Raw genomic sequence first — 27,535 nt, 5'->3', positions numbered from 1 at the left:
CCTATTGACCAAAGCAGTCCTGCAGGTCCTTACAGAGAGTTTTTCTCAGTGACAGTGCATGCACAGTACAGAAGAATTCATGTGGAGTTAGGGTTTTGTCTCTTTATCTGGAAGTAGTTTCCTCTGTTAAGATTCTTTTTTCTTGACAGATCTGTTGGCTTTAATCATGGGGTCTTGAGTATTGCAGCCTTCTGATACAAAGATTATTCTATAGATAGGAGTGTCTGAAATGGAAAGTGTGGAGCTCTGTGAACACATAGCAGAGCTGTGTGTGTTGTACACAAATGAAGGTCTGAACTACCAGTACATACAGAGGCAACTGGAAACCACTGGGCTAAACCCATCCATAGATTGTAGTGCCTTCCTGCTCCCTCAAATATTTCAGAGAGGTACAAGCAATTCTTACGTGCTGTTCTCAAAGAGACATGACAGCAGTTTGATGGTGACTTACTGCTATTTGAATTTATCTGGTTTGAGTTTCCTCTTTCTTTGAAAGGACTTAAACTTTTTTTAAACTTCCTTCCTGATGTTTGTCTTTTTTCCAGATTCCAAAATTAGATCAAGTCACATTTCCTCATGGAACTTCGGCTTCAAGGAGGCATTGAGCTATTGCAGCCCCTAGTCTGAAGGTTCCTGCTCCAGTGGATGACCTGCGCTGTCATGCACAATATCCAAAAACAATTGGACACTGGCAAACTTAAAAAGTTAATGCATGTCCTGCTTACTGTCCCATCCCCCTCAGCTTGTGCTTTCTGACACTTGCTTGATGTTGCTGAGTCCTTTTTGTTGAAAGTGCTGTTTAGTCCATAACTTGCCTGCTGCATTCTCATTTGACCTGTTAACTGCTAAAGCAAAAAAAGTTATTTTAAGAATTGGCTTGTCAAAGAGAGCATATCTCCTCCCTTCAAAGACCTCTGAAGATTAATATTTGATTAAAATGTGACTGCAGCATTAAAATGGGTGCCCTGTGTCTTTTTACAAATGAATGCTGGCAAACTTGTGTACTGTCTAGTTTTTAATTGGCAAATTATTCAGTTAGTGCTTCAGGGGGAGTTGCAGGGTAGGACAAGGAGTTAGATGATTTTTAGATACATTCATTACCAATTTTATCCTTAGAGATAGTCTGAAGATGACTACATGCATCCACAGATTCAGTTTAAATTTCTTCTCTGGAAATAAATAAGAGCATATGCTCGAAATCATGGAATAAAACCCCAGGTCCTCACTTGGGCAACTCCTATCAAAACCAGGAGGCTGGATTTATGGTGGCTGTACCTGTGAGCCATGCAGCTGCTGCACTGTTCTTTTTGCCTGCCTCTGTTTGTTTCTTGCATTCTTTTTAAATTCCAGTGAATGGCTGCTGATGAAATCTGCTCTCAGGAAAATTTTGAGACCCAATGCCTGTCCATTTTTATACTCTGATGGATCAGAAAGCCAACCTAATATTTAGATATTACTATATGCTCTACAGGATACTCTAGGGGAGTCCATATGGAGAGGGAAAGTAATGGGTAGACTCAGCGTACATTTACCTAGATACTGTAGCACTGTTAGGAACACTTATCAGTCTGCTGCAGAAAATATAATGAAATTGAAAGAAGCACATCTTGAATCTGTTTAATTTTACTTGGGAGTTTGAAAGTCTTGGTAGCGCTTTGTAAAGAGAGGAGAGTGTTCCATTTGGTGTGTATGAGTTTGATATTGCTACCTTTGCCCCTGTAACTAGTGTAATCCAATGTTAGAGCTCATGAGAATTAAGATAATTCTCAAGAGGGTTCCAGAAAGTGTGGGGCTCCTGTGAAGGTCTTTCACTAATTTTCTTGTCTCAGTAGTTGTGTGCTGACTTTTTATTAGAAACAGAACAGCAGAAAATATTGTAAAATGAAAGAATAAAGACTGAAGGGCTGTTGTTGTTTCCCAAGGACTCTCTTCCAAACTAGGAAACTTGGTAGAAGCGAGATACCTGGGCGACCTCTTGTACCTGGATTCTCCCAGCCGTGTAGACAGGCAGAGCACTATGGGTGGCAACTGCAGTCAGTGTTTTGTTTTGTTTTGTTTTTTATGTGCTTCATGATCTGGAAGACAGACAATTGGGAATGATTGATTATTCTGGATATTCATCTTCACAGAACTGGAGACAATGAGACATTGCATGAAAATTCAAGGCAGACAGAAGTCAGCTGTCACTTGAGCTTTTCTTTCCGTGGAAAAATTGTTTTTAATTAGAAGAAAGATCATACAGATAGGTCTTGAGTTATCTTAATGTTACATTTTTCTTTTCTGGTTGATGTTAATTAAATCAGTTCAGTGATGTATTCTGAAATGCAGTGTGGAGTAGAGTATATGCAGTATGCACATACATATGCATCTTTGTTTCCATTGAAAGGCTGCTAAAATTTCATTTCTAAGATGTAAAAACAACTTTATGTAACAGTGGAAAGCAAAACTAAGTGCTGCGTTGCTTTTTAGAGGTTTGTAGTATGCTTTGGTTATTTTTATAAATGTCTAACTGGTCTACTGCAGGAAAGTGTAGATAGTTTCTCATGTTACAGAGCAGAGGCAAATTTTGTCTCAACACTTGCCTTGTTCCTTTCTGGGTGTTCTTTCTTGGCTGTGTGGCAGTTTCTGAAAGACACAAATCTGTTCACTGATCCTGGTTGATGGTAGGGCAACCTTTGCAGACCTGGCCAAGAAGATGACATGTTGGGCACAGGAGTAGGAGCCTGTGGCTAGCAGGGCATAGGCCATTGTTGTGTGGAATGTTTTGTGTTGTGGAACCATGGCCAATAGCCATGGTCTGCATGGGAAGGTGTGAAGGGCTTGGATGTAATCAGGATTTGTGCTGGTTCTCCAGAAAGGGAATTCCAAGAAGTCTAAACAGACTAACATTGTGTGTTGCCACTCAGTATCATCAGTGTCTGCTACAAAGTTGTAAAGCTGGGAATGCAGGTAATTGGGTGCTAATGAAGATTTACTACAGGAGGGAGGAAAAAGGGTCTAAGAGGGTTGCTAGAGGGTGGTGTTGAATAACTACATCCATTACTGACTTAAACTCCTTGAGAAGTACACTAGATAGAGTTGTACCTAATAAAAGCTTAATGTGTGAGATGTTTGTTGAAGTAGGAGTTATGTTGGGGGGGGGAAACGTTTTAAAAAAGGTTTTGTTACAACTTTTATTTATCATTTCAAGGTTAGAAAAAGGTGAAGCTGCAATGACTTCTATAGCTAACATGAAAGTCTCAGTGGGTTCACTCCTCTACTCTCTTAGGACTTCATGATTTTAAGAAGTAGATTTGTTTTTACTAATATTGGGGATTTCTGTCACACCTTAAAAGGACACAGAAGGGAGGGACTTGGTTTTTCAGTGATTTTCAAGATAGATTTTGGAAAACACATCACAAAAATATTTTGAATCTGGCCAGTTCTTACTGTTTCATAGCAATGCCCCTTGGGCTGGTAGTCTTCCTCTTTGTAGGGCTGGTTCTCCTGGAAATGTATATGGTTAGTGATATGGCCTGGTAATTAGACATACTCAATAGTACCTCATTAACATTAACAACAGGTGCTCAATATCAGCTGTATGTATCATGTACCCTTGTAATTTAAATTGTAATGTTGTGGAACAATAGCAATAGCTCAGTAAGAATGTATTAAAAATGCACATGGTAGACTAAATTATTGGTCTAACCAAAGTGTTACTGGTTACTACTCCTGGTATGTTGTGCTGGATTTGGACAGAATGGAGGCCTATGATGAATATACAGTCCCTGTGATGCTGCTGGACAATAAATTTTTTAGTTATAATGCAATTGTAATTAAAATTCCTCCCAGTCTTTCTTTAGTGGTTTCCCATATAGCCAGGAGAGCCTTGTCTATCTCTAGTAACCTTTGCAGCCAATTTCCTGTTTTTGTGTCAGCTTGCTCACCCTTAGCCATACTCCTGTCCTTAGGAGACAGTGCTGGCTTGCCAGACTGGAGTTACCCTAAATAGCCCAGCATAATGGTTGAAGTTACGGCTGCTGTTTCAGAAGCTGCCACTGACATTAAACAAAACAGAACTGGCCCAGCACTTACTACTTTGGAAAAGCCATCCTTTTTGGAAAAAGCATTTTAACTCTGAATAAAACATTGGGTTGGCTTTTAGCTCATGAATAGCACTTTATTCCACTTGAATAAATATCAGTACCGACAAGTAACCACATCATGCCCTGACCTTATGTAAGTGCATGGCAACATTCCAAGTTAATTTTGGCTATTATTTCCACAAACATGTTGGACAGGCTTTTGTAGGCATTTGATTCCTATTTAGGTAGTGCTTTAGCAGATGGGCTGTAAAACAACCTGACAATTATCAAGGCTCCATGGACTGATTAGTTCTGGCTTCAGACACTGACAATATCTCAGATACTTCCTTCCCAGGCTCCTCCTGAAGGCTTTGCATCTTTAAGGAGCATGTGACAGATGAGTGCTAACAAATGACCGAAGAGCTAGAATTTTATGAAAAGGTTTTGAAAGCAACATTGCTTTATTAACAGGAAAAGTTCAAGCAATTAAAAATCCCTGGAAGACAAATACCTTCTGATCTTACTTTTGTTCTTCACAATCCATGAGGAAGGGCTGTCTACCAGTGTGTAATCAGGGAAACAAGTTTTCTTCTTGCCTCACTGGGCCCATGTTTGACCAGTCTGCTTTCTGCTTGGACAACTGAGTGAAATACCTTGGACAACTAAATGAAGCTTCTAATGCTACTGTAAGATCACTCCTGGCACTGTCCCAGTTGGCATTTGCTTGGCCTTGCCAGGTGCTGTCATTGCAAAGGTGAACTTCACCATCATGGTTCTACTTTTTAGGACTGTGTTGAAATAGGAGGTCATCTTCATTTAATCACCCTCTTATTGGAGTTGGAGTATTGGTAAAGATAGATCTTAACCTCACATGGTAGCCCCAAGTTGTCATATGCTTCTAGTGGGATTCTTAAGAGGCACAGCGCTTAGGTAACTGTTTCTGAATGCTTAATATCTTTTAATTGTGTTCCTGGGTTCACTGAACGCCATTGCAGTGCAGTTTCTGCAATGCCTAAGTTACTGCTCTAAATGCAGTGTGGTTAAGTCATTCTGGTGCTTTGGGAAATTGTGTACCTTCAGCTTGCTTGCTGGTTAAATAGGGAAGGTTATTTTGTTGCAGATGCTTTGTGTAGGCTATCACCCAAAATATTAATGTGTGGAAACATAGACTCCTGCCATATTTATCTTGACATTTTTTATTTAATGTAGGGAAAAGCAGATTGAGATTCATATTAATGTTCAACGAAATGCCCTCTCTCAGTGCTTTGTTGCTATAGAGCAGTCAAATCCCACATACTTTACTATGCTCTGCCAGGAAGTCTACTAATCTTTCATATAATATTTAATAGGTGTTACAGCCAGTGCTGCTGAGTTGTTTTCCATACAGGAGGATTCTCAACTATTTTTTTCTGCTGCCTTTGTAAGGCTTGCACTGGTTCTTTCTACAGTGTTACAGATAAAGTAGGAAATTACATACTCTTGCTTATTGAGCAGAGAAAAGAATCTACTTTTAAGACCTAGCAGGGAGGGGTTGCTAGAAATGACAGGTTTAAAGAGAGAGATCAAGTGTAGGAGAAGAGAAGGCAAGACAAAACTCACTTGAATGTGAGAATGAATGCAAAATCTCAACGGAAATACATTTGATGTACTGACATTAAAGAGATTGTACTGAATATATAATCATTGTGGATATATGCAGGGGGTTTTGTATTGTACAATAATCAAATGAGTGGTTCTTGGTACACTGATGGGGATCTTGGGAGAGCTCTAATGATCTAGATTTAAAGAGATATCAGCCCAATTATGGACTGTGCTATTTGTCTGTTCCTGAAGGAATGCAATGTCAGAATAATACTATGTGTATGTGATACTTAATATATGTATTTTAAAGTGTTTTACAAATACTAAGCACTTGATTCAGCAGCATTCTGCTGGATTGTGTTCACAAGCATGGTGTTGCACTAAATACAGAGATCAAGTTGAAGAGCCCCTTGTGGATAACCCTGGTGCCCACCTGGCTATGCCTGGACTGCAGGTTCATTTTATTTGCCCCACAGTTGTTTTCCTGTCAAGTACTCAGGAGCAGTTGTTTGGCCACTCTGCTGCTTAATAGCCAAGTGTCTTGTGCTGCTGTTGCAGTGTCTGCACTCTGAACTCTGCCACCTGTCCATGCAGGAAGAGAGTATGGCCTGGGATGTGTGGCAAGGGGCCACCACAAAACTGGCCTCTGGATGCCATAGCTGCAGAGGTTTGACCATTCTGCAGAAAAGCATGAGAAGAGAACAGTAAAGGAAGACATCAAACATACTAATTCTCATTAGTAAGAAAAGCCTAACATGTGACACTGATAATTATAGTTTAAGGGGATACATCTTTTATCTTTCGGAAATTTCTAAAACATACTGATAAATTCAGAGTTGATTTGGGTCAAGCTCTTAGTAGCATTTTCTGCTATAGACAGAACCACTTTAGGAGTTCTTTGTATGCATGTGTGTTACTGTTCTTTTTACTGTTTGGGGCTATAGTAAGAGAACTAGATAAAACAGCTCTGTGAAAGTTAGAGAAAAGGCAGTCAAATTGTCTACTGGGACTGCTGCTCCAACAAAGAGAGTCAGTTGAGTAGAAAGTCTTGTCATTTTTAGGTTTCATCTTCTGGTATCTTCTAACAGCTTTACTGGTCACCATCATCCTTCTGCTACTAGTATACACTCTGAAAACGTCTCCTGAATTACATCTCTATTGCTGTAGCTAACCTGATATATGAGCATTTTTTGACTTTTACACCTCATGACAAAAAGTCACTCTGGCCCGAAACTGGAGGAGCACACTGGGGCATCAGACCCTTAGTGTCTGTTTTGAGGCAGAGCAAATCAGCAGGTCTATGCTGGCACCTTTGTTCTTGCTTGGCATCTTGGTTACATCTGCTCTTTTTTGCTGACTTCTTTTTTATAAAGACACCTTTGAACACTTGCAGCAATTTTCCTTTTTTAAGAGACCAGATTATACCCATGCTATTGTTAAGAAATAATTCCTGCTCAAGTATTCAGGCACTTTTTCTTCTTGTTTGGATTTTCCCACTGTTTCTGTTTGCAGGAAGGCTTCTATCTGAATCTAGCACTACTGACACTTGCTGGGCAGTGTAGTCGTCCAGTAGATCTGCAGGCCAGTTCACGTTGCTTTTTCTGATCATGTCAGATCTGTAATAGCTGTCAAGTTTACTACACTTACAGGATGCCACTGATGTGAATGTTTGATTTATGATTTTGCCATAACATATTGCCTAGACAATATGTCATTCCTCTTTCATAGATTTTTGTTTACTTCTTTTGGAACCTGTGATTTCCTGAAGTTTAGAGGTGAAAACAATTTCTGAAATTGCTATGTGATTCGTCTGTAGCACAGAAGTGGTGGGGGCTGTTTAAAGTCCTGTGCGTATTTGTGTTCCCTTTGGGTACGGCACTGAAACAGAGCCTGGAAATAGAGCAGGGCTAGGTCACAGCTGGAATGTAATGTGCCTCCAAGTACCCCTTCCCAAGGATGAAATTTCCCGTGGCAGAAATGACAAGAAATCTCCTGTAGTGAAACATCACATTTCCCAGTTTGTACCAGTTTTGTTTCAAGTGTCAGTTATTGTGAGTGAATGGCATACTTGGGAATATGGCAGTGGTCTAATGGGATTTAGTCTTCAGTGCTAGTTAGTAGACAATGGGTCTTTTTTATCTGAACATGGATGATCATTAGTCCTGTTGGAACAGATCAGTGAATGCAAATCAACATTGCTGAAGCCAGTGACACTGTCACTTGATGCCAGCTGGGCATCCATTCCAACACAGGTGAATGTAATGAACTAACTCCTTAGGTGATATGCAAAGGATAATCTTGTAAAACACATAGAGATAACAGTGCCTATTTTATTTAAAAGATACCAAGATTTTCACAAAAGTCTGAAGTTTATAAAACTGAAGAGACAGTATAATGCTAAAATTAATGCTCTGTGATATTCCCTAAACAAGGAAGTAGCCATATGCAGAGAAATACTTGTAAATTGGAAACTAACCAGTTAAATATGTTAGGCATATGTGTACAGTTTCCCCATTGTATGACACTGAATTCCCCTCAGTACAATCAAAGCAAAAAAAGATCAGATAAACAGCAATTAACATGTGAAAAAATAGTTATATTAAGTGGGAAAAAATTTCTTTCCTTATTGTCCATGTAATTGATTTTTATTACAATATGATTTGCAAAACTTGTCTCTAATGTAGTTCTAAATTTTTAAGATACCAGAAGAATTATGTGAAGTGGATTTACGTGTAAAGGCAGCTTTTTCTCCCTATTAATAAAAGCTTCCTTAAAAGCAGTTCTGTAGTTAGACTTGTGGCTTGGTGGCTAATGCCTTGTTCTCATATGCAAGTCAGTTGATTCCTCTGGTGCCTCATAATACTCAGGAACCATGGACTCTTGCAGTGTGTGACTCATGCTATCCCTTATTTTACTGTATATTCTATATAAAGATTTTCTTTGAATGGTGAGTGGATGCACAGGATCAAAGTGACAATAACAAGCTTTGTCTGTCTCGTTTCACAACAGAGAAAGAGCCCTACAAAAATAGATTGAAGTGTAGGATGTTGCAAATTAGGTAGCCCTCCAATTAAGACATCTTCTAGCTCTAGTATTACCAGTGACCTCGTCTTGTCTTTTAGAGGGACTGAAAGTCTCATCCCACCATAGCAATGCACTTGCTTCAAAAATCATTCTTCTTGCTGTGAGAAAAAGGATGAAGTATATCAGATTATTTCTCAATAGACCTGCTCTTCTTGTGTCAGGAGTGCATAAGAATGCTTGTATGCATTTTCCACCACTGCAACAGGAGGTGATAGCAGTGTATTGCAAGCCTGGTTTAGGTGCTCAGCACCTTCAATACCAGTGACCACAAAAACCTGAAAAGTCACAGCTTTAGGACATCTTTGCGTGATGTTAATGAAAACACTTAGAAGACTTGTTAATTATAAGACTTAAAATTGCAAAATAAACTTGGAATATAAATTATAATCACAGACAGTGAAAACAATCAAAAAAGTTTTTCTGTGAGTGGAAGGATTAAAAAAGCTTATTTCCTTTTCATTTTTGATCTTTCCTCCTAACTGTACATAGCTTCTGTTTGGTGGAAGACAATGTATGTGGTGTTTGGATTTATACCTGTGAGGATTAGCCAGCTGGCTGTTACCCGGTGAATTGGGATGTTCGAGAGTGCTGCCCTCTTTTCCCTTAGTAGTGACACTTTTTTTGGGACCTCTCTCCTATTACTAATTTCTGTTTAGCTTCTAGGACCCTATTTGAACCCTATCTCAAATTTGGTTAATTTTTTCCCAGTGAAATCAGAAGGGTTTCTGTGAAGAAGTGGGGAAAGGGAGGAATTGCCTCCTAGACAAAATATTTGCATTTTGTTAGGAAAGAAATACAGGAGGTCTGACACATGGTGGCCACAATTGCACTAGAAGTAACTAGAAGAAAACTTGAAGTTTGTTTGGTATACTTTTAATGAGAAGGTTGGGAAAAATCATCAGGAACTTCACTGTAAAAGTTGACAAGATGCTTTCTCCTCTCAGCTGCCACTGCACAGCAGGACTCACAATTATTTACTGAATTCTTCTAACAATTCTTTTTGCAAAGAATTTTGTATTGCCTCTGTTGAATTTTCAAAATCTGCAGTGTAAATCTTAAACAACCCATTTGTCTTCATACGATAATCTACAGAAATTACTTGAAATCATAGTGCAATAATACCATGGACTGTTACTTTTCCTCCTTTGCTGAAAACCAATTTTGTTTGGTCTCCATGTAAGAACTGTGTATTTATCTAATACTGCTGTTTGCTTTGTGTAAACATTATTCCTTGTAATACATCATCTCCAATTGGTTCAGAACAAGAATTGCCAGGGCTCATAAGAAACAGGTGGTGGGGCCTCCCCAGCACTGCCTGATGTGTTTAATAATGTTTTTTCATACTTTAAATAAACAAATGAAACATCATTCCATAAAGTATGAGCAGGAAATACAAATATTTATAAGAAGTGAACAGTTGAAAACAGTGGACTAGAACAATGTTTTACTTCCAAAATTGATGATCTATTACTGTATGCCCTGACTTCATGAAATCTATCCATCTGGTGGTTAGGTTGAGATTTCAGTATGCTGATAATGAAATTATTTTTAGCCATGTGCAAGGGGAAACCCAGCAGAAATGGCTGTTTGCTCCAGTGGAATGGAAACATAAAAGTTCAGAAAATTATATCAGTTCCTAGTAAGTTGTCTATTGAATAGATAACTTTTAAAAACAAATGCAACTTTTAGAATACGCTTCTGAAAGGCAGATCTTTTAGAATGGCAACCTGAATGCCATGGATTTTTCATTCAGAACATCTTTTTTAGTAGTTTGACAGAAGTTGTCTTAGTGCAGGAATCAACTTTATTCATTGCTCCTCTGATGGGGAATATGCTTCCTGAATTTCCTTGGAGAACTGCTGTGTTGTCACACTTATAGTATGTGGATGACTTTAAAGGTCTGTTAGAGAGTCTTCAGCAACTCCCTTTCTCTTTCAGGTTATTGTTTACAGTCTTCCATCCTCATCATCATCATAATCATTTGTGTAGTCCTGTGTAAAGTTAACAGCTGTGTCTCTTTGAATCTGGTTATATCTAGTTAAAACTCTGTCTGGGACAGAGTTTGGCTCCTTTGGCTCAATTTTTTTTGTTAGTTGCATGCCTTTGTGGGGATACAGCTTCAGTGCAGGAGTGTAATAAATAAATAGATGGGAAAGAGTTTCCTCAGGCATTTTTGTTTCAGCCTTTGGAGGTCTGTCCTGCTGTGAATGCCAAAGCTGTGAACTTCTTGTTCTCAGTTAACTCATGCTCTGACGTAATCATACTTGCTTTATGTGAAGAAAAATCTCTGGTGAAACATTCTCATCTTGAGTTTAGTTAAATTGTGCCATTCTGCATCTTTTGTGCTGTGTCACTTGCCTGCTTGCATCCTGCCCTGAACTACACTCTAGACATTTCTGTCTGGGAGGAGGGAGATAGGATCTGACCTTTTATTTTGTGTGTAGAACTTAGCAAAGCTGGACCCCCAGTTATGCTGATTTCAGGACTCTTTTGACAAAGGAGGAGACTGATAAAATGTTACTCTCTGTACACTCTTTCTTTTTCTGGAAGGATTATTATTCAGTTTAGTTCTGTAGTTTACCCTTCATTATCTTGTGTCTCCATTTCTCTCATGTTCCTCTTGTTTCATTTTTCTCTTTTGGTCGTGTGTTCAGCCTTAAAATCTCCTTAAAATGTTATAAGGGAAATTGTATATTTACTTATTTACACTTATCAAATATCCTCGTTACTGTTATGCACAATTGAATGGAAACAATCAGTTTGGAGAATTATCCATGAAAAAGAAGCCTTTGATGTTAGACGAGTATTGGAGGTTGATGCTTGTTTCTGTGAGAGGCAAAAGCAGTGTTAGATTGACCCCACTGAACTATTTAAGAGGTTTATATTGATTGTAGAGGAATTAATATTTAACCCAGAGTTTCCTTCCAGATGAAAACAAATTTCTAGACTAACATACTTCTGTGTTCAGAGGTTATAAATATGAAAAGCAGAGTTACAGATCAGCTCACCAGCTTTTTCTTTATTTATTTCAAATCTCCTTTTAAAAATATATGTAATGGGAGGGAAGAAAATAAACTGTAACCATGAAAAAAGCCACTGCTGTGCACAGTGTCATCATAAGGCCAATGCGTCATTTAAGTTGCACTTAAAACCTATTTTTAAGACTTAGCTACTGCAGAGACCTTGGCGGTGACCTTACGGAATTTTACTACAGAGGAGTGTGACTTCAGCCCACTGTCAGAGCCCAGCCTGTAGGAGGAGGTTTCCAGTTTTTCCCTATCTCAGCAGCACACACCTAGTTTCTCATCAATTTCTTGACAGGAAGTCTGTTTCGTTACATTCATGCAAAGATATGTCGGTCATGTGTATCTGGCCTTCTGTATTTTCAAGGTGGCAGTCTCAGGGTGGAACAGCAACTTGGTTTAGAGGTTCTTGCTAACTTCCAACTTACTAAGTTGGAGGCAGCCTGTAGCTGCCCAGGTGAGGAACTGAACAAAGCCAGCATCATCCTGTATTTGTGAGTCTCCCGTTACCTGTCTTGCAAACTGAGATCATCTGAAAGAACCATCTTTGCTTCTCTGCTCATTATTATAGTGTATGTGAAAGTAAGAGGTGTGACTGTCTGAAGGTAAAAGGAAGTATTTTGTACCTGGAACTTTAGGAAATTGTTCTTCCTCTTGTGCATGACCGGAGAGATGATTCTAGACTTGGCTTCATCTAAGTCCTGTTAATATAAGTTTAAAGGTTGGCTGTAGTGGTAAGAAAAATTGTGTTAAAACAGCACATTTTTCTTAGTTGTTCTGCTGTTCATTTTTGAGATGTATCTGCTGGATTTGCTAATAAAGATGCAGGTTTACAATTCTTAGTGTTGCAGAACAGTTTGAAGAGGAATGAGGTTCTGTTCTGTCACTGCATTGTTCAGCAAATTCCAACTTAGGTGTGATTTGATGCTTCTCTCCTACATGTGATAATGGAAGAGGAAGAAAAGAGAGCACATCTTCATTTTATGATCTTATATTGAGTTTGAAGCACTGTTGGTGACATCATCATTTGATTTTAAAGATATCACAGTGAAAAAGTAGATATGGTAATGTATAAAGCTCTTTTTCAGCCACTTTCAAAAACTTGATGCTAAAGGCAGTTAAGTATTTTTTCCTGTAAATACATTATCTACACTATGTTTACACAACTGAAGTAAAAAAAAACCACATAAATCAGATGGACTCTTTGTTCTTAATTTGTTTTTCTTTTGTCTTCTTCGAAGTGTAAGCAATCGTTCCCACTCCTCCCAGCCAAGTCCTGTCGCCACCTAAGTGCATTTCCTGAGTGGATTTCTCTAGGAGACAGAATTGGAGAGCTGTATGATGGCATTTCTGTATTTAAATTAGATGGAGCAGAATAGGCTGTGTAATTTGCTTAATCAGTGCTCATGCTCTAATTTCCTTGGAGGAGATTTTTTGTGGTGCAGTCTTGTCTTTGGCTTTCTATCTGGTAGCCAAGTTTGCTATTTGGCATGATTTCAGAGAGTTGGGTGCATTTTTCTTCTTGATGAAATATCAAGGGGATGCTGTGATAAAGCTAATTCTGCACACAGAGCTTTTCAAGCATGATAAATTGATTTAGGTGGGAATGTGACAGGAAAGTCTGTCTCCAAAATAAAGAGATGGAGTAAAATAAAGTGTAGTTGATTAGAACTGTGCAGAAACATTGTGAAGATGGTAAATAGGTAAATAAATGGAAAATATGCATATTCATCTGCTGTTACATAAACTGTACCTATTCTGGGATCAGGATTCAGCAATTTTGGTACAGGCATTTCCTGTATTTATTTTATCTGAACATGACTAAATAGTGCTTCACTTTTGCTATTTCAGACCTTGTCTATCACATTTTAATGACTTGATAGACTGATGTATACAAAACAATCTGTTTCTGTTCAGTAAGTTGTGGTGAGATCTTCACATGGCTTATTTTCTATTTCTCCACAAAATAAAATACATTTTTGCTATTGTAGCATTATATTTTCCTAATACATCTTTGTACTTTCCTGCAGAAATACCTCAGTTCTGTTCTCTTACTTGTGCTGTTGATGATAGCAAATGTTTATAATCTGTTAATGACAAAGACAGACATTTAGCAGTAGTCAGGATGCTTGGTGTTCTAGAATGAAGCACCAACTTCAAACAATGATTTTTATCTAGTATTAAACAGCCATGAGTTAGGTCCTTCTTGTGATGGTCAGTTAAGTGACATTGACTTGAAATGTATGGAAATTTTCTGATTGAGCTTGCTAGAAGAAATACAGTTGGTAATTTGTAAACATACTAAGAAGACAGTATCTGAACTCAGAATTAGGCTGAGTCTGCTGGGGGACTCAGCACATAATATTGGCCAAAAGCAAGGGTACTGTTTGTTTCCCCTTTTTAACAAGATTGCGACGAAAAACAACTATCAGTGTGATAATCAGTCTGGGGTGGTTTTTTTGTGAAAATCTGTAAGAACATTAGGTACTTGTTGTTGGACAACACCAACAGATAGCAGGCAGATGACCTGAGATGACCCATCAGTTCAGTCAAGACCAGAGTATGAACTCTAAAGGCAAAAGTCTGGGTTTTACAGTCTCCATTTGATTTGATGAGTGAAAAGAAGGACCAAAAGTCTTCACGGGTTCTTTCTTTCAGGGGCTTCTCTCCTTATTGTTCTGGAGAAAAGAGGGGAAACAGTGCACCATGGCAGTGGCGTGCCCTTGTGAGTAATGCTCGTGGGGACGTGGTTCACTGCCAACTTAGAGGAAGAATAGAGTTGTACTGAGAGCATCAGTGATCAATTATTTATTGTCAAAAGAAAACAGAGAAGCTGGCTCACATTGTCAAGCTACAGCATATATTCCCCAAGAGAAACCATTGCAGAAGTATTGACAGCTAGTACAGGAGTTTTGCAGACCTCAGGCAATAGTCACAATAAGAGCATTTGATGAAATAATTGCACAAGGTTTTGAAAAATGCATGGAAAGGTCACCTTGATCTTTGGCTTAGGACTTCTATATCTGAAATTAATTATTTTGTGTTATTCCCAAGTTTGCAAGTTAGGCAGGCTTTGCTTTGTCACCCTCTCTGTTCAAAGTTAGGGGTAGGCAGAAAAGGAGGCAGTAGAAACGGTAAAAAATGACACTGTGATTGAGACTGTGAATAGAGGAGAAAGAAGGAAAAAGAAAGATTGAACCAAGCACCTTTTGAGGTCTACAAAAGTGTCCCCAATGTTACATCACTGCATGTGTCCTTTTGCACAGCCCTTATTAGCCAACTGCAGAACTGCTGCCCTTGGGGGAGTATTTGGGAGTAGTTGGTGTAGAACCTACGTTGAAGTCTTTATACCCAGAGGGTCTTCCCTTCATCAGTCCTGTGTCTTTCCTCTTAGAGTGGTTTTGCTACACAGTGAACATGGACAACAAAGGCTCATCTATATTCTTTGCATGTACCTGGCTTATTCTGGAATGTTTGTAAACAGGTATTAGCGCTTCACTACTTTCAGCAGAAGAGAAGAGACTAACCACCAAGACCAAAGACATATTTTATATATCTTGTGTATGCTAGAAGTGTTTTTCAGGAATTTAGAGATAGCTTGCATCACAATTATACTAATTGCCTTTCTAAACATTAGCATATAAAAATATACCTAATTATGTTCACTGGGTTGAAAAAAACCTATTGTACTCATGAAAGCCTATGAGACAAACTGCAGCTAACTACAAATAAAGCCTTAATTTGAGCATGCAAAGAAACACACTGAGAAACCTGACAGCAAGTGGCCTTAGAAACCATTCCCTCAGAGCACCTTCCCACTAGGGCAAGTGTGTGATTCTGTTTCTTCCTTTTCTTCTCTCCCCAACTGTTTCTTGTCAGCAGTCTTCTTTGCTTTAGGCCATAGCAGTGGCTGAAAAGGTCAAAACGTGTTAATTTTCACCACTGCATGGGTATGAGGCAGTCAGCAACTGGAAAAAAAAAATACTGTCTTTATTACTCATGCTGTCAGATTAGATGTAGGAATTGTCTGTTATTTAAGATGTTGCATGATAGAGTTTATAAATTGGTAGAAATCTGAAGATAGAGTGAATAGGTCATTGAATGTAGCTTTAAAAACTGCTGTCATGTTGTATTTACAAAACTTGAAGACTTCTGGTAATAAACAAGCGTATGATGAATTGATAATTGTTCCTGTCTTTCATAAGGAAAGCCTTTCCAGACTTCATACTACCTGTGGAATATATTTTCAAAAGCCTTTTGTAAATATCTTGTCTGTTAATCTTCAGGGTGATTTAAAATATGAATATAATTTAAACCTATGAATATAATTTAACTTACTGAATTTTACTTTCATTTACAGACAGTATGGTAACAAGATAGGTCTCATTATCTCAGCTTTCACTGATCTCATGCCTGGAATTTTATTATTCCATCTGATACTGGCAAATCTTTATGCAATTACTTAGGTCTGTCTTTGCATGCTTAGGTTTCCCAGCAAACAGTGTTTCCCTGACTCCTTGAAATAAGTTTCCCTTGACATTTAATTTGGCTGATGTGGTGACACAAGTTTAGGCATAAATTATACCTTTCATGTCAGCCCACACCCACTGAGATATCCTCATGAGAGACCATGTGTAGGCAGTTGTATCAGCCCTTCCTCCAGAGATACCCAGATATAGAAGAAAGTTTCATTTATGCGGAGGTGCCCTGGAGGAGTACGAACAACTGAGCTTTCTGAGGGCATGCCTTGAATTATTTCTTCTTCTGGTAATGCTGCTTGAGCTCCTTCACAGGCAGCACTGCTCACAGGGTTTGCTGACTCATAAGTGGACTGATGCCAGGGCAGGGTGTGCCCCTCATGCAGGAGGTGACAGTGGACATCCTTGGGAGTGATACCAAAAACCTATGTGATGTATCAGGAGTCTGTGCTTTTGTTCCTGGGGAACTTTGGTGTCCTGAGCATGAGTTGTGCCTGAATGGGATTAGATGCCTCCTCTAAAGTTATGTGTCTAATTCTGGCTTATTCTGCCTGTAGGTTTTTTCTGAAGATGGGCCCTCATATCTTTTGGAAATTGTATGCTGTGATCTATGTTTTGTCTCATGAGAAGAATAATCAGGAAAAATATTAGAGGATTAATCAGAAAAAAATAATGCCATGCAGTGTATGATGGCTGTGGACCTGGTGTAGGAAATAAAAGAAAAAATTACTCTCTTCCCTCAGTTTAAGTTCCTTACAGAACTGGCTTAAATGTGGACTAGTAATGTATTTCTGGGAAAATGCTATTTTGGGAAAAATAGAGCAAAGAAATTCATATCAGCTAAATGATGATGAAGAAGAGAAAAACATCCTATGCAATCTTTTTTTTATCTTGTCCCAAATTAAACATTCCAATTTTACATCTATAAATCACATTTCAAGACCAAACTCAGTAGGAGGTGGAACAAAACATTTATCTGCTATTTGAATTGTTTTTGAATTGTATTTGAATTGTTATTTCAAACCCTTGGGACACACTTTTGGTTTGTTTTGGTTTGGTTTGTTGTTTTTTTTTTGCCAACAAAAATTACTTTTTCCCTTGGTTTATATGTGTGATTTACTAGTTGAACTGAGAAAATAATTATTTCTTATATTTTTCCTCTCATTGAGTTCAGGCATGGGACTGGATGCAGAATATGGGAACTGAATGGTTTGAGAAAGAAAATAGGAGAGTTTTATCCTCAAATGAAATAGCATTTGTTTTGTGTGACTGACCAGGGATATAGCATAGATTTGCTTTTACGAGTATTCAGCTGGATTATGGGTGAGATTTAAATAATATGTTACTAAGCTTTAGGATGTAATAGCTTGTCTAAAAATAGGATTGGATTATTAAGATTAATGTAATCTTTGTAGCTTTTGTTATTATTTAGAATGCAAGACATTGAGTCTTTAGCGCTAGAAATGAATTTTATTTCCATTTCCAAGAAAAATAAATGTATGAAGGATAATTCGAGCATTGTTGAAATTCAACAGGCAACATTTTAAAAATCAGTACATCCAAATAACTCCATAGAGCAAAGGATAAAACTTTAATTTTAAAGTTACACTCTTGCACTAAAATTGCACTGTCTCAATTATCATGTGTGTTTAATTGAAATCTTCATGGATTTCAGCAAGCTGGTTGATTGTTCACATTGAGTTCACTGCACACCCAAAGGACTGTGGAGGAATTTTATTTATGCTGAACATCAGAATCCCTATTGCACAAGCGTGTTTTCTGGCAGTTCCAAAAGGGAATTATAATTGCTTATCATTAATCGTGACAGTAACATAGTGTGATTTGAAACACATTTGAAAAATGTGTTTCTTATTCATTGAGTTATTTGTATTTGATAAAAGGACATTTTTTTCCTTTGGTGTTATTTTTGTAGCTTCTGTGAGTTTCTTAAGCCTTAGAGCTTTGAACCTTAGTGATCATGTCATCAGCATGAAGAAAAAATACCAGGTGCTGACATCAGTTACAATTACGTTGCTTATAGTGGTACAAGGGATGTTATTTTTACAGTTACAAAGTTTCATCTGCTAATACAGATTTTGTATGAGGATGTACATAATATGAGGTGTGAGGTCTGTGTGTTTCATAGCCTTGTAGTTTCCGAATACCAAACTTAGTGTCTTGGGTTTAAATGTTTAGAGTTTTCTCTCTGCATCCTGTATATTTCCAATCTGATACCAAAACTGTTGTTGTACATGATTTTTATGAATACTTAGCTTGTCTCCATTCGTATAATAAAGTAGCTTTCTAGCTTGGATTCAGATAAGTAGTGTAATTTCAAATGAGCTTTAAAACAGTCTTTGTGGGAAATCACACAGCTAAGTAAAACATTGATTTATTAGAAACCTTAAAGTCATGCTTTGGGGAAGATGAAAGAGGGAACTGGTTTAGCACAACTTTGAAATAACAGCAGTGTGTACTCCAGTCAAGAAAGCAGACCTTGTAGTGTTAAGAGTAAAGACATGTTTGATTGTCTCATATCTCATGTGCATGTGAGAAGCACAAGGCAGGAGACACAAGAATAAACAGCACGTATTTCCTGAATGGCTTTATGCATCTGTACCTGACTGAATGTGCCATTGCTGTCTTTCAGAAATATCGACAGTATATGTCTGGACTTCTCACTCCTCCTTATGGTGTTATGGAAACTGGCTCCAACAATGACAGTAAGTACGAGACATTAGATATGAGGTGGTGGGCAGCAAATGAGAAAAGGAAATAAAGGGGAAGATGGAGATTCTCCAGGTTTGGGTATTGAACTTTAACAATTTAATTCAGTTTCGTATTACAACTGCATTAATACTGCATGTAGTAGAAGACACTTTGGAACTTGCCCAACTACCTTCCCAGCTGTGTACAAGTGTGCACAGGGCTGCACCAAAATCTGCACTATGACCCAGGCCTGTTGATTAAAACATGATGTTGTGTAGCATTTTACTGCTTGTGTCACGTGAACCATGGAACATGGCCATGAGTCCTGCTAGTAAAAGAAATATAACAAACTGTCTCAATTTTTTAAATTAGGATGGGCTACACAACTTGCTGGAGAATCTAGGTTAGTGTTTGAGCTTGCAGTAAACATGCTGCTCTCTAATCTGTTACATAGCTAAATAATTTTGGGTATGTCTCTGCCTCATGAGAACCTGTCAAGCTGTGGCATAGTGCTGTAGACATGAATCCAAGGGCAGCTTTTGGAATTCATCACTTATGTAAATCAAAGCACTTATATTTATTTACCAGGGATTCTCTGGATGCCAGGCAGGACAATATCTGATGGCTAGAAATTGCATCTGCAAATTTTGTCTCCTGTGTTAGATGTCCAATATGTTTTCTTTGCAGGATAATAGTATAGAACAGCATAGCAATGCTGATTAATGCAAAGTCAATGTCACATTAGACTTTCAGGTACTGAGACACAGATAATGTTAATTGAAAAAGTATAAATAATTCCTGTATGCGTACATGCTTCATACTAAATTTTGAAAAAGAACTGTGCTTAACAAGCTCTTTAAAATATTGACCCAAGTTAGCTTTTTGTCTTTTTTTTTGTTCACTAGAGGAAACCTTTTTCTGAATAAATGTTTTGCTCTTTAAAAATTGCAGATTAATGTGTATGTTATCAAAGTATTGAACCCTCAAATTTGCTGTTCTACTAATAAGTATTTTGACTGTCACTCAAAGAATGTACAGTATGTATTTATTTTCTGTATTCTTTTTTTAGGAATGCCAGATAAAGACAGTATGTCAAACAGTGCTCTTTGTCAAGTTTCTAAAAATTGTAATAAGGTAAATCACTCACAGTTTTGCCCCCCCTTTTTTTTTCTTTTTTTTCTTTTTCTTTTTTTTTTTTTTTTTTTTTGTTGGAGGGGGAGGAATTTGGTTATCAAAAATGTAAAAAAATTCAGCATTCAATTGGAAATAGCTGAGTGCAAATGCCAGCATGTGGTTGATGCATTTGAGTACACTGTACAAATTATTAGATGTTGTATCATTTAATTGAAGAAAGCACTTGGTTCAGGATTATTACAAAGTGTACTGCTACTGAAGTTTGTGTCACAGTCTCGTTTCTTGGTCTTTGTTGGAAAAGTGTTGAGGATAAGGAAGAAAAGCAGCACTATGACAAGACCAGTAGGTAACCAGTGGATCATAAAATTTATTATTAAATCCTATTTTAAGGTGTACCTGAGTCTGAACTGATGCATAGGCATTGTTCTGGCCCTTTGCTCAGGGTGAATTTTCTCCTACGTTCAGAGAGCAGCTTTACATCCCAGCTCTCCTTTGTAAAATAGTTCTGTGCCTTCAGCCTCTCCAGATGAGGACCCACATGAAAGAACTCATGAATATTTCTGTGCCAGTTTCAGTAGTGGGTTAGAGTATATATATAGATTAATAGTGGGAAGAAATAGTGTCAGGCATTGCTGTAAAGATTGATAACTTCTAGATTTTCTTTATGGCAGGAGGAGAAAAGTTGCAGTAATAAACAGATGCTCGGATGCCTTCTTTCTAGACATGGGAGTTTAATTGGATGCATTTGTGTGATGTTTTTAAAAGGTTAAAGGTATTCTTGTTGCACAAAAAGCATCTTTTGACAGCAGATGAAGACAAGGAGTATTTTAGTGTGTTTCCTTAATGCAAAAATAACTACTTCCACCTCTCCCTGTCTGTCTCTCTTGCTTCCTCAAGAGTACTGACCTTTTTTAATTGTCACATTTAGCTTTTATTTAATGTATACATCTAACAGTATGCAGTTCCTTTTCCTAGAGCCTTATTCACTACCTATACTACTTCTGGACACAACCTTATCCTGCAGGAACATAAATATTTTTCAATGCACTGAGTAATTGTTCTTAGATATTTAGCACCTTGGATTCTGTAAGAATTTTATGTAACAGTTATGAATTATGGCTAAGTGCTTCTTTAGGTTTTTGGCATTTCAGTGGTATACACTTGGAGTTAAGTCAGGTCAGGGGTCTTTCTGGATTTCTCAAGGAAAGCACCAGGTGCAGAATTCAAACTAAAAGATGTTTGTGTGTTTTCTGAAGCAGATAGAAGTAACAGGTAAAGGTAAAAAGGTAAAGAACATCTGTCTCCCCTAGAAGGTAATATCCCCCCAGTAACAGGAAGTGATGCTCAGCTAAGGGTGGTAAACACTTTCAGGTACAAAGTATTTTAGAGACTGAGCAAAGTTTAATGACTGATACCTTTACCAATAGCTGGACTTTTCTAGCACAACAGGACTCTTCCTGTACAAAATAATTTCTTGGGTAGGAGACAGAGCTTGGCTAGGGCAGGCTCAAACTGCTCAGTGACTTTTAGAAGAACAAAGTCCTTTGCAAGCCATATTATCTTCCTTTCCAAGTCTTGTATAAAACAGACATCCTTCTCCCTCCCACACGGTACACATTTCTGTGGAGAGAAGCTGAGTGAGTAAATACGTGACAAATACTTCTCACCTTGTTTCATCCTGGAGGCACTCAGACAATCCCATAGCAAATGTGGCAGAAGTTACACAGCATAGAAACGGTCCATGAATTCTAGTTCTTTGTTTTCTCCATATGACCGCAGCTCTCTTTAATCATGTTCAGTGAAAGGTAAATGCAGCAGAGGTAAATATGCGAGTATTTTGTTTACTGCATGCAAACCTCACTCCTGCAGTTTTAAGCTGTGCAACTGTTACAGTGCTTATACAAAATGTCTGTCGCCCTTCATGCCCTGCAGTCTGGTGAAACATCAGGGAGTTACTAGAATTCCAGGGCCAAATTCCCAGAGTTGTTGCCAGCTTTTCAAAACAAAAAATCAAGATACCGGAAAGCAGTGCTGTATTTCTAGATGTGACATATTTTGCTTATTTTTAGGATGATGCATGACTCCCAAAATGGCTAGTGCATCAGGGAAGGGCATTCATCCAGGGAAAGAGAAATGTTTTCAGGACATCTTTAGACTGCTTTAGATGGCCAGAATGATACCTGTGAGGCAGGCAGCAAGTACAGCTCAGAGAGGTCTGCAGACTACTCTGTAGTGTCCAGAAAAAGACTGAGTGAGGAACGTTCTGACATCCAGAGAAAGTTCCTCAAAATCGCTCATATGGTAAGAAGACATTACCCTCTTAGGCAGAAAGAGATAACATCTTCAGTACTTCCGATCATGATGCATTTATTTCAAAGTGTGTATGTGTTGTTTTCATTTTCCAGGAAAATTTATAACTGTAAATAATTTGCTTCAGATGAAATTTAATGTATTCCACTCTGGAAATATGAAATGCATGTTTTTCTTTTTTAGCCTGTGGTGAGTCTTTTACAAGTACTCTAATAGATGTTTTTCCGTAATTGCTAATTATTTGAGTTTCATCTTCATAGCTTAATTTTTTTCTCCTGTCATATCTATTAGTGTTTGATGAGTAACATAAGATTTTTCTTTTAATACATGCTTTGGAATTTTCTCACCATATGGGGATGTTTGGTTTTTCTAGTTCATTAAAATCTACAAAAAAAATTCTATTAGGAGAAAGCAACAAAGAGATTCTTTTTACCAAATGTGAGTTCATTTGCATTTGGGGTTACATTATTGCACATCATTTAATGCAATATAGCAGTTAAATTGAGCATAAAATACTGAGAGGGAGTATATTACTGTCCCCAGTTATATTTTGGGGAATGGAAACAAAGTCAATTTAATGCTGTCTTACATAAGGGAAAATGACAGAGCATCAGTCTTTTTAACTAGGACAGACCAGTATCTGTACACTGGGCTCTCTCACTCTAGTTTTTCAAAATTCCCATGGGGTAGAGTTGCATATGTGAGATGAATGTAACCCTAAAGAAAAAAATTACAAAATCAATAATAATTTCAAATACGTTTTTGGAAAAGAGTCAGAAGAGTACTTAGAACGCTGGGAGGCCGGGTTCCAGCATGCAGACAGAATAGTTAGTGGTCCTGGTTCCATACATCACCAGCAGAGCTGGCAGCAGGGTTGCATGATGCTTCCCACTACAGGGCTCTCTTCTTACAATTTGGCCACTTTATCACTGTTTATGCTGAATTCACCATGCTGAGAGTATGCTCCTGGCTGATTTTTAAATTGAAATGGATCAAACCTGTCTGACATTGAGCTGGAGGAAAATACACAGCACATACTAAATAGCTTTTTCCAGTTACCCACTGGGAATCCAGTCCTTTGGACTAGAAGCTTGACTTTTGAGGCTTGGTGCAGTTTCACTCCAAACTTGTGCACTCAGGCTGTGGGCATTTTATGTGCAGAATTCCCACACTTGTGTTTGCTGCTAGGTTGCTTGGGCTTTCCTGTCTCAGTGCCTAACCATGTGGGGTTTTTCTCAAGGGCTTCTTTTAGTTGCTAGAGCAGTATTTTGAGTGTTACAAAGTCAGACACTGATTGAAAGCCAGAGCTGTCTCCCCTGTTCCTTTAGACCCTTTACTGGTACCCAGGTAGGAACAAGAAATGGCCCATCTGCTCTGGAGATATAAGATAGTTTGAAATAAGAGGGTACTGGAGGAAAGAGTTGTGGAGACAAAGGAATTAATGTGGGTAAGAACAGAGGACACAGCCCCACTGAGAGCATGAATCTCCACTCTCTTGTTGAGTGTGGTGCTGAATGCTATTTTTTCCTATCAGCAAATGTCTTAAACTCCTTTGCAAATTATGGATGCCTGAAATTATACACAGATAATTATAATTAGAAGTTATACACAGAAAGAAGAGAAATTTATGATTTGTGAGTTATTTATTCAACTAGTAGAGAGTAAAAAAATTGCTAATGATCTAAGATGAAATTTTATATTCTTTTCCATAAAGGAATCTTCATATTGCAGTTTGCTGAAAGAATCCCCACATCCTTAAGATGCCACACAAAATTCTGCTTGAAAGGAAGGCTAAAAAAAATAAGTGCTCAAAAGCAGAGTGTTTCAAGAATAGGGGCTGACTGAGCAGTGTTAATTAAATCCTCTTCTGTGTTTGTTATGGTACAGACTTTATCTGTTCACATACCTTTTTGCTGTGACACACTACTTTAAAACAATACCTTACCTCAGAAACCATGCTACCTTTCTTTTTGTACAGCTTCACCTCAGGGACTGTTTAAAACATACATAAGTTTGCTCCTTCTTCATTGAGAGCATACATCCTTTAAGGGGGAAAATGCTTTTCATCTCCTTTGTACATCCATGCTGAACACAGAAGAGTAAAGCAGATTAAGTTGTGCAAATGCATGCAGTAATTCTTGCTGTTGGGTGAAGAATATGTATTATTTTCTGAAATCTTTCATGCTGTATTTCCTTTATGTTCCCTATATTGTCTTTAGGTTTTTATTGTGATGTAGAGTTGCAGGAGCTCCCCCTTGTGTACGAAGTAATATTTGAAAAACACATGGGTTGAGTTTGTGAAGCTTACAGGTTGAAAAATCCCCTTTATGTTTTTCATGAAATGTCTCCAAATCCTCTAGACTGTAAGCTTATTGGAAGTGATTTATTTTAAGGTATTTTGTATGCCAAAGCTCTTATAGATTGTGCTACAATAGTTCCGTGAAAGTCACCTTTTCATCTATCTTCTTTCCTGGCTAATTTGATGTGGTAAAATATAGATTCATTTACTGGATTTTCAATAAGATACAAGTACCATGTTGATTCTTATGTACTTAAATAATTGGGGTGATTGTGAAAATAGTATTTTCCTTTTTATCAACTCTAAATGCATGTAACACAATTGTATTGTAAAGATCTAAAAGTGGACAGAGAAGGGCATAATCAAGAGTTAATCCTTAAAGTATTGTGATTTCAACATTGCCTAGCAATAAACACAGTCATTTTATTCGGATTTCCCTATATTTCAGTTTACTTTTCCTGGATGACCATTGTCAAAGGGAAAGCCTATTAAGATATTCAGTGTATTGCCAAATGTGGACTTTGATAGAGCATTAGTAGAATTCTAAGGGAAATGTTTCACATGCTCATGAAATTGTGAGCCAAAAGAGAGAGAGAGAGAGGAGGAAAGCGGGCAGTGTTCTATCAAATTGCAATTGCAAGGTGTTTTTTTGAAAGTTGTATCATCTCCAACATACACATGAAAACTGTGTTAAAGGGTGACTTACTTTCTGTGTGGAGGGCTTATGTAGCTACCCTGTGATACATCTGCATTAATTTCTGTTCTCACTTGGGTTCTGCACTGGCCAGTTCTCCTATACAATATTTGCATAGGATTCAAAAATAATTCCCCTTTGTTTTCTGTTTTTGAAGTGATTGCATGAAAGTACTACATGGAAATATTTCTAAATAATGTCCTTCTGCAGTCCTAACTGTAGCCATTAATTTTAGGGGCTACTCTGATACTTTGGCACCAGTTTCACATACATGAAAGTAATTTGCCTAGTGGTCTGTTCCAGTTCTTCATTTTGCTCTAGGTGAAAGTGCTTAGGGTTCAATTATTATCACAGCCTGTAAAAATTTGGCTAGTGCAGAGGCTCTGCATATAGACCCTGGCAATGAGTCACACGATGACAGCTTATGGCAGGGAAATACAAAGACAGGAGTTTGAGATGAGTAGGAGTCTGTGAAAAATACGTTTTTCATATGTTAGTAAGGAACTTCATAATAAAAAATGTGAAGGTCTTTATATGTCAGCAGAACTCTTTAATGTAAACAAAATTGTCAGTAAGTCTGATGACTTTCCTAAGTAGACTTTGCATAAACTAAATTGTTGCAGGACTGCCAGGGAAGGTTGGGTATATCCAGTTTCAGCCAAGTAGATGTATAAAGCTGTAGACTTCCCTTCTGAATGTCTTTGTGTATAGCAATACCTCAAAGAAAAGCTTGCACCACCCCATCTTCTTTTACACTAATCAGCTCCCTGGATAATCTGTGAAATATCTATAGTTCATGGTTTCGTTATATACCCTGAATTCTGGAGGTTCTAATGGCAATTGCTACTCAAAATTGTTTCTTCTGCTGTGCAGAAGATTGAGCAGACCAATACAGAACTAGCCAGAGCAGCCCCAATATGAAACCTGGAGATGTGGGGTGTGGCTCTCATTTGATCTAGGACTATACAGGAACAAGTAGCATGGCACTGTGGAGAAAGAGATTCCTTAGTCCAGGTTGCAGTGTATTTACCTGTGTACATTACAAGATAACTTAATTCTCTTCAGTCCATACTTAATTCATTTCAAGGATTTCTGAAGCCCTTTCATGAATTTGGATGAAAAAATTATGGTCTGTTTCTTTCATTAAGGAGTTTTCATTGTGGTGGTTCTAACAATAAGTAGAGGTGCCTATGATGATAGTGGGAGTGGTAAGAGACAGAGGCAAAACGTCTCTTGGTAGATTAATTAAACTTTGGAAACAAGGGCAGAATTTTTCAAGCTAAAGGACCTAAAAGAATACTCTATTTTAAATTTTATCCTTGTTTTCTAGAAGCAGTGATGTCAGAATACTAAATATATGTAGGTGTGTTTCAGTCTTAAAATATAAACAATTGCCACATATATCTCTTGGAAGAAGATGAATAATGGGAAAAATAGTGTCCAATATTGACTAGTGTCCAATAACATAGTTGAGTTGTCAGCACCTAAAGAGGAAGCTTCCTTTTTCTGTCACAGCTGTAAAACATTGCAGAAGCAGCTACTGCCCTTGATTCAGGAATGGAACACTGAGCTTGGAAAAGTGTGTCTGCATTTGTATCCTGCTTTGAGAGCTGCAGGGACTTCCTGAGTCAGTGAAACTACCTGCTAGATCCAAGTCAGGGTAGTGTGGGTTTTATCATAAGAGAGGAGTGAAAAGCTGAAAAATGAGCAGTATGGGAAAAAGAGAGACTTCCTCTGTTACCAGCAGAATAATCCATGTACTCAAGTCAGTGTTTGAGCTAACCTGTATGAGTTTTTAGTTTCATTTTTTTTACATCTGAATATTAATATATGTGATCTCCACAGTATATTTTCTAATTATAGGTTCCCTTAAAGTGTCATCATTGTCATTTTGATGCTCCACTTACGTTGCCATTCATTTTTATTCTTATTTTTATTCAGACTTTATTGCAGTTTGTCTGCACTCCAAAGCCTTGAAATTCTTGCTTGTTTTGGGTGCTTTGAGTCAAAGCAGGGATGGAGTCCTCTGCTACAAAGAGCTATCAGTCACAGAAAAAATAGAGTGACTGTCAGACAGAAGTATGCTGGTTTACTTTGTACATCATAGGGCATGAGATTCATGGTTGTTCATATGTTTCTAATGAGTTTTCTTATAGGAG

General features: G+C 37.9%; 1 protein-coding gene and 1 long non-coding RNA gene across 7 annotated transcripts in view; one reads left to right on the top strand and one right to left on the bottom strand.

Moving 5' to 3' along the window:
• The window catches only part of RAPGEF4 (Rap guanine nucleotide exchange factor 4), a 146,734-nt gene that overhangs the window by 49,652 nt on the left and 69,547 nt on the right, over positions 1-27,535 (top strand). For 4 of the 6 annotated variants that reach the window (XM_064434431.1, XM_064434430.1, XM_064434435.1 and 1 more), the window contains 2 exons: positions 18,881-18,953; positions 20,009-20,073. In XM_064434431.1, coding sequence (XP_064290501.1) covers positions 18,881-18,953; positions 20,009-20,073 — 138 coding nt within the window. Of the gene's footprint in view, positions 1-685; positions 705-2,806; positions 2,950-18,880; positions 18,954-20,008; positions 20,074-27,535 lie in introns of those variants that run through there. The other 2 variants (XM_064434434.1, XM_064434432.1) reach the window with 2 other exon arrangements.
• Positions 1,833-2,770, bottom strand: LOC135308877 (uncharacterized). Its single transcript, XR_010369269.1, has 2 exons — positions 2,583-2,770; positions 1,833-2,075 (listed from the first exon to the last, which is right to left on the bottom strand). It is a non-coding gene; the product is annotated as an uncharacterized LOC135308877 (long non-coding RNA).

The sequence above is a fragment of the Passer domesticus genome, chromosome 10, assembly GCF_036417665.1.
Source record: "Passer domesticus isolate bPasDom1 chromosome 10, bPasDom1.hap1, whole genome shotgun sequence".
NCBI classification, from domain to species: Eukaryota; Metazoa; Chordata; class Aves; order Passeriformes; family Passeridae; genus Passer; species Passer domesticus.
This window is presented reverse-complemented; position numbering and strand designations above follow the sequence as displayed.